The sequence below is a fragment of the Oryctolagus cuniculus genome, chromosome 19 (genome assembly GCF_964237555.1).
Source record: "Oryctolagus cuniculus chromosome 19, mOryCun1.1, whole genome shotgun sequence".
Taxonomy (NCBI): Eukaryota; Metazoa; Chordata; class Mammalia; order Lagomorpha; family Leporidae; genus Oryctolagus; species Oryctolagus cuniculus.
This window is the reverse complement of record NC_091450.1, coordinates 41,181,257-41,195,362: the sequence shown is the minus strand read 5'-3', so window position 1 is coordinate 41,195,362 and position 14,106 is coordinate 41,181,257. Positions and strand designations below refer to the sequence as shown.

The 14,106-nt window shown below is 51.5% G+C and overlaps 1 protein-coding gene across 1 annotated transcript in view; it reads right to left on the bottom strand.

The window, feature by feature from the left end:
• The window catches only part of TRRAP (transformation/transcription domain associated protein), a 114,305-nt gene that overhangs the window by 92,150 nt on the left and 8,049 nt on the right, over positions 1 to 14,106 (bottom strand). The window contains 8 exon segments of the mRNA XM_070063775.1: positions 2,313 to 2,451; positions 3,445 to 3,541; positions 4,272 to 4,360; positions 4,553 to 4,630; positions 6,380 to 6,505; positions 8,662 to 8,718; positions 10,187 to 10,270; positions 12,007 to 12,111. Coding sequence (XP_069919876.1) covers positions 2,313 to 2,451; positions 3,445 to 3,541; positions 4,272 to 4,360; positions 4,553 to 4,630; positions 6,380 to 6,505; positions 8,662 to 8,718; positions 10,187 to 10,270; positions 12,007 to 12,111 — 775 coding nt within the window.

Here is a 14,106-nt window from a genome sequence, read left to right as displayed (position 1 = left end):
ACCGGGCCCCGCACAGCAGAGGGGACACCAGGAAGGTCACGTGCTCAGTCTAGGACAGTGGCGAGAACGGGCTGAGAGCTGACACTAACACGCCACCGCTGTGAACGCGTCATTCTGTCTGAAGGGCTGCTCCCACCCACCCACCCTGAGACACGGGGTGCACCTCCGGAAGGCGACCCCTGGCGGTGTCACAGCTTGGCACTCTGAGCAAACAAGGTCTCCCAGGTCCACTACAGAGGTGGAGCAAGCGGCACCGTGTTCTCACAGGCACGGCTCCTGGCCCACTAGCCTGTCACGGGACTCCCTCCTGCTTCAGTTCCGCGGGTGGAGCCATCGCCAAGCTCTGCTGCTCCCTACGTGCCTGACCCTAATCAGAGTCCTGCGCAGTGGCCACCACGTAGGGACGACCCCCATTTCTGAGGCTGTGCGGCAGGGTGGAGACGGTGTTCCCTGAGCCCCGTCCTCACCTCCTCTCAGGGAACTCTAGCCACACACACTCAAAGGGACATTCAGACTCTGGCGCAGGCCTGACCAGTGGGTCAGATGAAGCCTGTTTTCACCAGCAAATGGCCACTGAGGGCCAGACACTGAGAGACCCAGGGCGCACCCTGCTGACCTCTGGAGGAAGGAGCCCAAGGAGAGCAGCCGCCAGCAGCCCCCGCGGTCAGAGGCAGGGGCCCGCCGGGACTGTCCTCAGTGAGGCGCCCAGGGATTGAGAAGAGGCATAGAAGCTACTTAGCAACCACGCCATGCCACGGCACGGGCCGGCACAGAGCCAGGCCCAGGGAGAAAGTACAAGAAACTCTACGGGTTTCTGAACGCCCTCCATGACCCCACAGCAGCAGCCCGGGAAATGTGACCTCTGGCTGGTTTTCTCAGAGCTTGGGCAAACACTTCACCACCTGGCGTCATTTCAGATGCCACAAGGGTGAGGCTAAGAGGCGATGCTGGCATATGTGGGCATTTGAACCAGGACATGCGTTTTATATACTTTACAATGATTATGGCTGATAGTTAACACTGAAGTTTCCTAAGTTCCCTTCAATCAAAACTTGGAGATCTGATGTTTGTTACCTGCTTGAACCCACAAAATACTACGAGCTTCAAAATAGGAGTCCTCCATTAAAGGGACCCCAGTAAGGAAGACTCTGAGAGCGGAAGTCAACAAGTCTGAGGTGCAAGCCTGGGCCCTCCCCAGCACTCCTGGCAAGCAGGTGTCCACCGCCAAAGAAGCCGTCAAAAGGTCCAAGTGCACAATATGGACCGAGGGCAGCCGGGAACAGAGTGTCTGACGTCAGCACGCAGCGGGTGCAAACGCCCAGGGCCGTGGAAGCATCGCCCCTGGCAGGGATCCTGAGAGGTGATCTGAGAACAGCACCCGAGTGCGACTCCCTCACTCCAGTGAGCAGAATAAGAAACGTGCCACTTAGAACCCTTCTGCTTGGCGCCGCTCGGAGGGGAAACCGGCCCAGCACAGGCAGCGCCGCTGAGCCACCCCGGAGCTGCGCAGGGACTGAGGCTCTGGCCCCAGCCTGGCGGGGCTTGAGCAGGGCGGCGCTGGCCTCCTGGATGACATCCTTCTGCGGTGCACTCTGCTCTGGGGCTGCGTTTCTACACAGGGCTTTCAAACTGTTCCTCTGGGATTCCAGCTACAGCACACGGACACTTGAGACAGCTGTACTAGCGCGAGCCTGTATCCTTCCTGCGGAAGGAAGCCCAGTCTCAGTTCTACATTCGCTCCGATTTACAGCCCAGTCCTCGCGTTGCAATGCAACACGTAAATACAGAAACTTACTCCGAAAAATGATTATCATCCATAAACAATTAGATGCAACTCCAACTAACAGTTTGGACATATCAAATAGGCAAGATTATTTAAAATTAGCAATCAATGCTGATTTTAGAAAAAGCCTAAGTATTCTGTTTTTATGCCCAAGGATCAGCCCTGTGCATAAATACAGAACCAGCCCATCACTTCCACAGCATGAAGAATGAACTCACTGCTTCATGCTCACCTTGAGGGGACCGAGCAGAGATTTTTGCAATTTCAAAAGATGTGCAGGTAAAAGGCAGACAAGTGCTAACGCCAGAACTTAAGCTGTACTAAGGAAGCTAGATTAACTGTTTTAATTTCATTATGAGAGTGTTGAGAAGTGAATCCTGGTGCCAGGCAAGAGGAAGCAAGCAAAGGAAGAGGGAGGCCCGGGCAGGGGGCAGGCATAGAGGCTGAGAGGAGAAGGAGGCAGCCCCGGGGGAAGAGCCGGGGAGCCTGCGCCCCACACCCACACCAGCCCCCGACGAGGCCGACGTACGGTTCCTCAGCTCTGTGGTGAGGATGTGCTTGGCGGCAATCAGCAGCTCCTTCCGGAGGTGCGCCGTCTCCGCTGGACAATTGGAAAGCAGCTGCAGCATGCCTTTCACCATCTGCTGCGAGTACTTGGTCACCAGCTCCTGTGAACAGAGTGACAGGTGCAGGTGCAGGGCACAGCTCGCCCCCAGCAGGAGCCTACCAGACGAGAGCCGGCCGCTTGAACCACGCACACACGCACTGCCACGCTGGGAGACGCACGCCACCACAAGCAGCCGTTTCTTTCACACAGCCTGACTGTGTGTGGATGTTTGCACTTCTGTAGTGCATGCAAGTTGTCAGCAATGCCCTTCACGCAGTCACCTCACTGATCTAAGCTGCGGGCGACCCCAGAGACAATGCTAACAGACCGGGTCACGCGAGTCCCCAAGGTAACACAGGCTGGCTAGCATACCAAGGGGAATCTAGACGTTTCAGCATTGGCTTTGAAGGGACCAAGCGAGCACCGTGAGCGCACACCCACACCTCCTGCTGCACTCCCAGCTGCCCTGAACAGCAGGTCTCCCACAGGGAGGCAGGAACTCAGCGGCCTGCACCATTACTGCTGCCTCCCAGTTTGCGCCCCGGCAGGAAGCTGGAGGCAGGAGCCAGAGCTGGGGCTGAACCCAAGAACTGCTGGGGTGCAGGCAGCTTACCCACTGGGCCAAATGCCCACTCCCTAACTGAGACTTTTCTTACCAACGCTCTCGTTTCTCAGTGTGTGTTCGTTACCCTTACCTAAATACATTCAGGGAGGGTCGGGGAGGACGGGTAGGTCAGAGACTTTCAAACAGTTTTGTGGGTTTTGTCCAAACGTGGTTTCTACTTCTAGCGTGTGTAGGTTTTCACTTCTGTTCTATGATATTCTGCATCAGGCACAACAGCTGGGCAGAAAACCAGTCAGCGCTGTGCAGAGACTGGGCAGAGCAGCAGCTGACAGGTGCGTTCAGGGAGGGTGGGCACGCTCTACTGCGAAGGGCCGGTGCTCCCGACGATAAGCACCTGTGAACCCAGACGTCCACACCCGCCACAGGTGAACTTCACCACACAGAAGCTAACTCAGGAAACGTGACACCAAACAAAGTGCACGAACGTACCTGGTAAATTCTGATGATGTAAGCTAAAAACGACAGTGTTTTAATCTGGGCAGCGATGAAGTCAGCATACAGCTCCTTGTTGTAAAGCTTATGCTGCCTGAACGAGAACGGAACAGGGGTCAAGGAGGAGCGCCCACCCTGCAGGCGCCATCAGAGCTCCCAGTCGCCTACACCCACAATGAAATCCCAGGCTCACAGGAGCTCTCGAGACCAGGGCACCACAGCAGCACACCCGTGTGCAGTCCCAAAGAACCTAACGGGTTGAAGAGCCAGAACCGAACAGTTCGCCAAACCATTCCACAGCGGCCACACAGCACGCGCCTGTCCCTGCAGAGCCAGAGCCGCAGGATCCAGGGCGACCCAGGAAGGGCGGACGGCCTGCGGGCGGTCAGAGGGGCCTCCTCCGCAGATCCTGGCCTAAGGGACTCAGTGGGACGGTCTGACACACACCATCGGCCTGCTCAGAAGTCCGGGGGACAGGGAAGGGCACGCATCTAGCCCTCCAGCAGGAAGGGTAGGCAGGAACAAGGCTGTGACCCGAGAGCAGCTGGCGGGCCCAGGGCTAAGAGCGGGCACAGTGATGCCTCGTGAAACGTCTACACTTACACGCTCCACACCCCAACCCGGGACCCCATCTCATCTCCCCAGAGTAAGGAACTCAAGCAACCACAATCACTGACACCGAGCGCCAAAGGGCAGACGTGTGTGATTGTCACAGACGCTAACACCGCTGGTTTTCGTGAGTTAAGAATGGTGACAGCCCGTGTGCTAGTACTTGGAGTCAAAGCGCTGGCAGCCAGCCGTGTTGCTGTCCGCAGAAGTCTCACCTGGCTTGCGCAGATACCTGAATCGCAATGGTATTCATGATCAGAGGCACAAATTCAGCAACAACGTTGTGGATGTTCAGTTTGTAGAGCTGAAAGCAAACACAGCAGATGGCCAGGCTGGTGCACTCCACCAGTCACAGTCCTCGGGGTCAGGGGACTGCAGGGTTCAGGACTTCGGTCAGCCTGCGTCTCACGCACACCCTCCGCCGGGGAGAATTAGAGGGGAACGCTGTCAGAGTCAGCCGCAGAAAGGTTAGGAAACCAACGGGCAACACGCTTACCTGGTACATTAAGACAACAATGATGGGCAACTCGGCCAACACTTTCAGGGACAGCGAGCCTCTGGGAATGATGGAGTGCTGTGGACACAAGCAGAGAGGCCACAGTCAGCGCTGTGCGGACCTCGGGCCCCTGCCGCCCGCCCCAAACTGAGCACAAGGCTAATATGGACGCCTGTACAAGGCCTCAGCTATTCTGAAAACAAAAGTGCACACAGCTCTCACCTGACAGAAGGGTTTTTATATTTTCCAACACAATCACTGACAGTAAACACTTCAGGAAGAATTTAAAAATTATCACCTATTATCCTGCTTAGAAGAACAGCAGAAAAGTACAGTTACCCAGCAGTTTCATTCAAAGACATTTCATGGCTTATCGTAAAACAGGGCCTGCTGATGGCTGGTGGTTACCAGCTACAAGCCACTGTGAATTCACAGGTCCAGTGAGTGAGAAAACTGAATAGCTTTAACGGATAAGGACTCAGGGGCCAGCCCTGGGGCCAAGCGGGTAAAGACGCTGCCTGCAGTGCCGCCATCCCATATGGGCACCAGTTCGAGTCCCGGCTGCTCCACTTGCAATCCAGCTCTCTGCTATAGCCTGGGAAAGGAGAAGATGGCCCAAGTCCTTGGGCCCCTGCACCCACGTGGAAGACCGGAAGAAGCTCTTGGCTCCAGATCAGCGCAGCTCCGACCTTTGTGGCCAATTGGGGAGTGAACCAGCGAATGCAAGACCTCCCTCTCTCTCTCTCTGCCTCTCCTTCTCTGTGTAACTATTTCAAATGAATAAATAAATCTTTAAAAAATAATAAATGAGGCTGATGCCGCAGCTCACTAGGCTAATCCTCCGCCTATGGTGCTGGCACCCCGGGTTCTAGTCCCAGTCGGGGCACCGGATTCTGTCCCGGTTGCTCCTCTTCCAGTCCAGCTCTCTGCTTGGCCTGGGAAGGCAGTGGAGGATGGCCCAAGTGCTTGGGCCCCTGCATCAGCATGGGAGTCCAGGAGAAGCACCTGGCTTCTGGCTTCGGATTGGCACAGCAAGCCGGCCGTAGTGGCCATTTGGGGGATGAACCAACGGGAGGAAGACCTTTCTCTCTGTCTCTCTCTCTCCCACTAACTCTGCCTGTCAAAAAATAAATAAATAAGTAATAGATGAGGACTCCAAAGAAAAACGTCACATTCAAAATACAAATGGGCAATGGCTGTGAACAGGGGAAAAAACAGAAAGGAATGGCTCACAGAAACCAAGTACCTAATTCAAAACCTGCCAGGAGAGCAGAGGAACTGAGGTTCCAACTTCATCCTAGCACAGACACTGCACGTGCAGCCACGCGATCAAACAGCTTTACGTCCGCACAGCGAAGTGGGTCACAGAGAACGGCCAACAGCTGCGGCCCCTCAGGCGCACCTCCCGCGGACAGCAGCAGCGTCCCCTCTGCAAACCCCACCGACGGGCTCCCAGAGCAGGAGGGGAGAATCAAGGCCAGAAGGACGACCGTGGGACTTTCCTCAGCCCGAGAACCCGAGCGCTGAGGCTGGGACGTGCCTGAGCCACTGAGCGCCATGTTATCTGCGGTTCCCAGGGACCTCGTCAACGTCCAGACAGTCCACATTAACGACAGAAGTGCCTAGGGCGCCCACACTGCCATCTCCACATCCTGGCACCAAGGGTGCCGGGAGTGCCGGTCACACAGCAGAGTGCCGCTCGGCCAGACACACACACTGCCTCACTCACCCAACGCCGCAAGCACTCGAAGGAAGAACTCGGGAGGGCTACAGTCTCATTTCCCCCACGGAGGAGGGGGTCCAGCAGAGCCGGACGACCGCACTCACCGTGCGCGTCTCGCTGTCCTCACGCTCGGGGCTGACCTTCACGGCGATTGTTGTGATCATGCCAACCATTTCTGGGGGAGGGACTGTGTTCTCGGGGATCACCTGCGGGTTCTCAAAGTAGCGGTTCTGCGTGGAGAGAGAAGGTCACGCTACAGCTACACGCCACTCCTCACGGAAACCTGCTGACGCCGGGTGGAAGGAACCAAAACGCTCCACCTGCTTCTGCACCTTGGGCTCAAGCCCCCAAGTGCAAGCCGGCGCACACACGGGGCTCCCTCCTTTCTCAAGCCACAAACCCAACTCCTCCGACGCAGGGCAAAGACTCACTTGGTATAGTCCCTACTCCTTCCTCCCTGGCCAGTAAGCTCAAGCACACGCTACAGTCCATTCCTGCCCCAAGGAGGCAGCACGGGACCCACTCCGCCCCGCTGGCAGCACCTCCCACCCTTCAGTCTCCCCAGAGTGGAGCCCACTGCCATCTCCCTCCCAGAATTTGGCATTCACATGAGACAAGACAGCTTCCTAGACAAAGCAGAGCATAGAAACAGCAGGCATGCCAAGCCAAGGTGAAGCAAAGCGGCAAATTTTCAATTTTACCCACTTTGACCAGACTCAAATACTTAAAATATAAAAAGAACCAGGGACTACACTGAGGCGTGAGGGGTTAAGCCGCCACTGCAATGCCAGCATCCCATATGGGCACCAGTTCGAGTCCCGGCTGCTCCCTTTCTGATTCAGCTCCCTGCTATGGCCTGGGAAAGCAGTGGAGAATGGCCCAAGTGCTTGGGCCCCTGTACCCATGTGGGATACCAAAACAAACTCCTGGTTCTTGGCTTCAGCCTGGCCCAGTCCTGGTTGGTAAACCAGCTGATGGAAGATCTCTGTTTCTCCCTCCCTCTCTCCCCATAACTGCCTTTCATGTAAATAAAAATAAACCTTAAAAAGACACATATAGTGGCCGGCGCTGTGGCACTGCAGGTTATCACCCTGCCCTGAAGCACCGGCATCCCATATGGGCACTAGTTCGAGCCCCGGCTATTCCACTTCCGATCCAGCTCTCTGCTGTGGCCTGGGAAATCAGTGGAAGATGGCCCAAGTCCTTGGGCCCCTGCACCCGTGTGGGAGACCCGGAGGAAGCTCCTGGCTCCATGCAGCTCCAGTCATTTCAGCCAATTGGGGCATGAACCATCAGATGGAAGACCCCTCTCTCTTCTCTCTCTCTGCCTCTCCTCTCTCTGTGCAACTCTGACTTTGAAATAAATAAATCTTAAAAATATATATATACATATATACACACAAACACCAAAGAACCAACCTTGTGAACTTAAAAAATTGTTTTAAGTTTAATAAGAAACCTTATTTAAAAGCCAACATAAAAATGGATTTAGGCACAGTAATATTTACCAAAGCATTATTTGTGGTAGTAAAAAAAAAAAAATCAAAAATCAGAATAGCCACTAACAGGCAAACAGTCAAGGGCTATGCATGTGACAGAAAATTCTGTGGCCACTGAAGATCACAGCTGCCAGTCTACGGAGAAGAGGTTCCAAGCTGCGACGCTGGCATCTCCTGAGTGACAGCAAGGGGGAGGGGCTCTCCTCCTCTGCACACACCTGTGTGCTGTGGGCACTGCTTGTGCTGAGTTCTTAGCAACAGCAGAGGATAAGGAATCATGCTGAAAACATACAGCACCTGCCCAGAAGGCCTCAGCACTGTGAGCTGACAACCACCCACCTTCCCAGGAAACACCGCAAAGCCCTCTGGGACACTCCCCCTCCCCCTCCCCCTCCCCGCGGGCACTGCACGGAGCAGGCGTGAGAGAAAAAGCTGTCCCCTGCACCACAGACAGGCACCGCACACCTGAGGGTGTGCGTTCTAGCTGGGACGGACATCCTTGTACACCTGTGCAGACAGGTTGGTTAACTGAAACGTACTTCAGAAAGAGGGAAAGCCTATAAACAAACTGATTTATAAGCTAAAAAAAATAAAATGTACAAAACCAAACCTCAAAGTTAGTGTTCAATTACAAGTAAGGAGTTATGGGTGGTTACTGTTGCCTTTTTTCAAAATTTCTACAATAAGAATATAATGCATTTATGTAAAAAGATTATTTAAACTAACAGGAAACCAAAACTGAATGGCAGGTTTATCAGCAATGTTAACAATCACTAACATTCATCATCCTAAAGGTAACATCCTCTCTAAGTATTTCTACAACCACTGGTCCAAGTTCCCTGGGAAAGCAGGCAAGTGCAACGGACTCAAACTGCAGTAAAACGTACCACAACTTTCGGGAGCTCCTTGTATATCTGCTTCACGAAATCCAAAAAATGATGTATCTGAAGACAAAACAAGACAGACACTTTGATTTCAGAAGCCGGATGCTTACAGACATGAAGATGTTACAAGGCTTAATACCCACATGGGAGACCCAGAAGAAGCTTCTGGGTCCAGAGCAGCCCAGCTCTGGACACTGTGGCCATTTGGGGAGTGACAGCGGACAGAAGACCTCTCTCTCTCTCTCTGTCTCTCTCTCTGTAACTCTACCTCTCAAATAAATAAATAAAATCTTAAAAAAAAAAATTAGCTTTATAAGGAACTTTTTATGCACAAAGAAGAGATTAAGAAATGCAAAGGCTAGCTGCCTGGTTTGATCAGTTTATACCACATATATATATATATATACACACACATATATATGAAAATTACTGCACCACAATCCATAAAAATGAAAATATTATATCAAAAATGGTTTAAAAAATTAAGAAAAAACAAAAAAATTTATGACTGAGAAAATGCTTAGGGGGCCAGCGCTGTGGCACAGTGGGTTAAAGCCCTGGCCAGCAGTGCCAGCACTGCATGTGGAAACCGGTTCAAGTCCTGGCCGCTCCACTTCCAATCCAATTTCCCTGATGTGCCTGGGAAAGCAACGGAAGATGGCCCAAATGCTTGGGCCCCTGCAACCGTAAGGGAGACCCAGAAGAGGCTCCTGTCTCCTGGCTTCAGAATGGCTCAGCTTCAGCCATGGCGGCCATTCAGGGAGTGAACCAGTGGATGGAAGTGGATGGAAGACCTATTTCTAACTCTGTCTTTGAAATAAATAATCCTTTTTTAAAAGAAGTGTATTCATTTAAAAAAAAAAAAAAAAAAGAAAGAAAATGCTCACACACAATGTGAAGGGAAATGATTAGGATATAAAATGTTGAATACTGTACAGTATGAGAATTATGTAAAAAATATTACATATTTTAAAGTGAGAGAAAAGGAGGCAAATCACCAATACACTAAACGTTGTTTTTACGGTGGTAGGAACCCTATTTCATCTCTCTGCTCTTTATGTTCCCAGGGCCTCCAACAGGCCCTTGCTGAAGCTACCACAGAAGACGCGGCAGCACGCTAAGGCTGTGAGCTTGCCGGGCCACGAGGATCCGCCACGATCATCCCCAGGCCGCAGGAAAGGAGCTCACCCCACGTCACAGAGCTGAGACCCAAAGCCAGATGTGACTTCGAGCCGTCTCGCCATGAAACGACAGGTGTCCCCGGGGCACAGCACACGGGTAAACAGAGCAAGCCACACAGGCCCACCCCCCGCTCAGCCCAGGAACACATCTCAGCTTCTGAACAAATCCAGAAAATGCTGAGATACACAATTTAAAAACAAGTCATTGTTAGACCACGAAGAAACGCCCCCAACTCAGGCCGCGTTTTGAACACTGGGAAGCAGTGTGTGCTCAGTCAGGCCTAAAGGAGAGAAAGCCACCCACCCAGCAGGCACAACTCACACAGGCTTTGGGAAAAACAACTTACTTCTTGCGTGATCGGTGGTCGGAACTGTTTATGTAGCTCAATAATTATTCTTAGACAAATAAGAACATTTTCTTCATTTTCCGTCTTAAAGAAAAAAGCATTAAAAAAAGTTACAGCTGAGATCTGGTTTTATCTAAAGAGTAAAGACTGATTTTCTCGGCATCTTCTGCACGCACACTAGTTTCTATTTAACTTGTTGGAAACCCGTGCACCCAGACAACGCCGCTGCCCAAGGCAAGGAGCCTCACAGCTTGGCTGACCACAAGATGGCATCTCACCGGCAAGCCAGGCCCACCTGACACGTCTTATGGCTTGAAAATACAGGTTGAACAAACTTAATCCAAAATCGGAAACTTTCTGTGCACCAACATGAGACCACAAAAGGAAAATCCCACATCTGACCTCCCTGACAGGGTTACAGTCATTACACGGTGCACTGGAGCTGACTCCGTGGCGCAAGCGCAAGCTAATCCTCCGCCTGCGGCACCAGCATTCTATACGGGCGCCAGTTCTAGTCCCAGCTGCTCCTCTTCCAATCCAGCTCTCTGCTATGGCCTGGGATAGCAGTAGAAAATGGCCCAAGTGCTCAGGCCCCTGCACCTGCATGGGAGACCAGGAAGAAGCACCTGGCTCCTGGCTTCGGACTGGCACAGCTCCGGCTGTTGCAGCCATCTGGGGAGTGAACCAACAGAAGGAAGACCTTTCTCTCTGTCTTTCCCTCTCACTGTCTGTAACTCTACCTCTCAAATAAACAAAAAATCTTAAAAAAAAAAAAAAAAAAAAAAAAAAAAAAAAAAAAAAAAAAACAAACAAACAAACAAACAAAAAAACCACGGTGCACTAAAAACATGGTACAAAATTCCTTCAGGCTCTACGTACCAGGGATACGGTGAACATAAATGAAATTAATTTCCTGTCCCCATGGTATCCCAGTATGTACATGCAAATACTCCAAAATCTAAACCATTCCCTTCTGGTCCCAAGCATTTTGGGGAAGGACTACTCAACCAGTATTGCAGAAGACCACAGACTGCGGACCACAGCTGCTGCCAACACTCTGAGCCGCATGTCACGTTTCACTGGCGAAAGTCAGTCCTCAGAAGTTAACACGGCTAACACAGCCCACATCTGAACCCGACTCTGTCCCCCTCCAGAGCACACCCTTCCAGGGGGCCCAGCACAGAACGCTCAGCACACCAAGGTCAAGGACAGAGCAATCGGTCTTAGCAACTGAATTAACAGGCACCAAAGGGGCACTCTTAGGGGCGTGCACGTGGTTCAACAGTATGCTGTTGACGCACACACAGCTAGCACGATGCAGACAAGCCCTATCTCCAAGTTCTTCCACCAATGCCCAATTCATTTCCCACACAGTTTTCATTTATTTCCACTGACTAGCCAATTCTCTGGTTATAGTTTTCAATCATGTCATCTTTCCTAATAATTTAAGTTGGGGACATGGAGGAACAAGGACATTCACACAATTTTTTACTCTGGAGGTCGGCATTGTGGTGTAGCAGGTCCAATGCCAATCTCATAAGGCATCGGTTCAAGTTCCGGCTGCTCCACTTCCGATTCAGCTCCCTGCTAACGGCCTGGATGGAAGACATCTCCCCTGGCCCCCCACTATGTCTCTCCCCTCCCCTCCTCGGCCCCCCTAACTCTGACTTTGAAAGAAATAAATCTTTAAATTTTTTTTAATCTTGTGATTCAAAACTTAAGTGAAAGAGGAATAGTTGTGTAACACTGAATTTTACCCTAAGAAAAACCATCGAAGGCTTTATAAAACAGCTATACATTGAGAAATTTCCAAAAGTTACCTCTAAAAAGCGAAACATCACAGACAAAACATTTTTTGTATGAGGACGAAGATGTTCGTTGGTTGGTATTCGATGAATTATCTCAAGTACTAGTTTCCGAAGTTGCTAAGGAAAAACAATAAAAAAATAAAGATAAAACACTCAAGAGTTTCAATGTCACCGGCTCATAGGCATGAGTGTCACACACCGTCTGCACCCAGCAGTGGCAGCCACCACACTAGAAGATGGATCCAAATTTAACAACAGTCCTGTACAGTATCTAAACAGAATCCAAAGTACATATCGCAAATCACTATTTTCAACAATTCTACAAGGGGTCTTCATGAAAACATGTATTATGAAAAAAACTGGGTGGATTTCAAAACCTTTTCCCACCAAAATAAACTCAAACCAACTTGCTAATACCATGTCTGAACAGGATCTAGTTTGAGGTACCACGTCAGTAAGTTACCAGTTTAAAAAGAGCCCTGGGGCAGGCGCTATGGCACTGCAGGTTAATGCCCTGGCCTGAAGCGCAGGCATGCCATATAGGTGCCGGCTCTAGTCCCAGCTGCTCCACTTCCAATCCAGCTCTCTGCTATGGCCTGGGAAAGCAGTAGAAGATGGCCCAAGTCCTTGGGCCCCTGCACCTGCGTGGGAGACCTGGAAGAAGCTCCTGGCTTCAGATCGGCGTAGATTCGGCCACTGCAGCCATGTGGGGAGTGAACCAGTGGATGGAAGACCAATCTCTCTCTCTACCTAACTCTTTCAAATAAATAAAAAAAAAAAAAAAAAAAAGAGGTTTAAAAAAGAAAAGGAGCCCCCCCCAATCAGAGGGACATGAATTCTGCGGAAACGAAGTGAGACCCAGCAGCAGACTCTGGAGAAGGTGGGTGAGGAATGCTGAGATCACTGAGCATCACCAACAGGCAATCACGGACCACAAGGAAGACGAAGCCCACCGCAGACCACCCGTCAGTGTGGGAGAAAACAGATGACTCGTCTGTGCCCTCAGTGAAGAGGCATGAGGGTAACTACAGGCGCAACAGCAACAGAGGAGACAGCTCCACTGGCGCAGGATGACTTCCCGCGCGCCAGGCTGCCAAGCCGCTGCTCCAAGACCAGTGCACACGCGGCCAGAGCTTCGGCGAGCCCCAGCTCCTGACGCGTTCACGGCTTCACCACTATCATCCTGAAGACAGAGCACGGTCAGAGTAAGGGCTACCAAGAGGGGGTGCGGTCTGATCTAGCAACGGGCACAGCAACAGCTTTTGGGGACGCCCCAGGCACCCTGTTCACGTCTGGAGGCCACAGAACAGAGCATCTATCTATTAGCAGTGTTGTGAGAAGGCCAAAGCCTCCAGAGGAGAACGCTCAGGAAGGCGTCAGGGAGCCCCTCTCCATGCCCACAACCCTCCTGCCGGCTCCTCTGTCAAGCGCTCTGACGGCCAATCCTCAGGCATCCACCTCCCAGGCCCGAGTTGCCTCCTTCTGACCTTGGTTTCCTAGTGTTAAGAAACCTTTGCAGGGCGTCCATTTTTCTTCAGTTGCTAATGTAAGAACACCGCACAGAGAAGGTTAGGGTCCCAGGACCCTCAGGGGACGGACTCAAAGGCTGGTATTGTTGGCTACCACAGTGTCTTGAATTTGATGGAGCTGATGTTGAGAAATAAACTTGGTAATCGCCAGCCTTTCATTTGACTTTTCCCTGAATTTTCTCAAAGTCCCTTGTGCAATTATCAATCAAATAGGCCCATTTCCCTTTTTCACAGTTTATCAGTATTTCCAGCTGAAGGACACTCATGGACAAATATCAAGGAGCATAAAGATGAGAAAGCCAAACATGGACTAAACGTCCTCTGGGATCGGCCTTCCAATCCAAGTTCCGAGCCCACTGTGTCACCTCCAATTACCCGGGGCCCAGGGACTCGTCCCACCATGAACTGTGCTAAGCTTCATGATTCTGTCTGTGGAGCTGACAGCTAAAAGGCAGGACAAACACACAAGAACTTCAACTGGTACAACATAAAAATGGTTTATCTAGCATTTAATTTTCATTGGTATTATGGCGATATTTTAAAGTTCCTTTTAAGAGAGACATATTCAGGGTCAGCACTACAG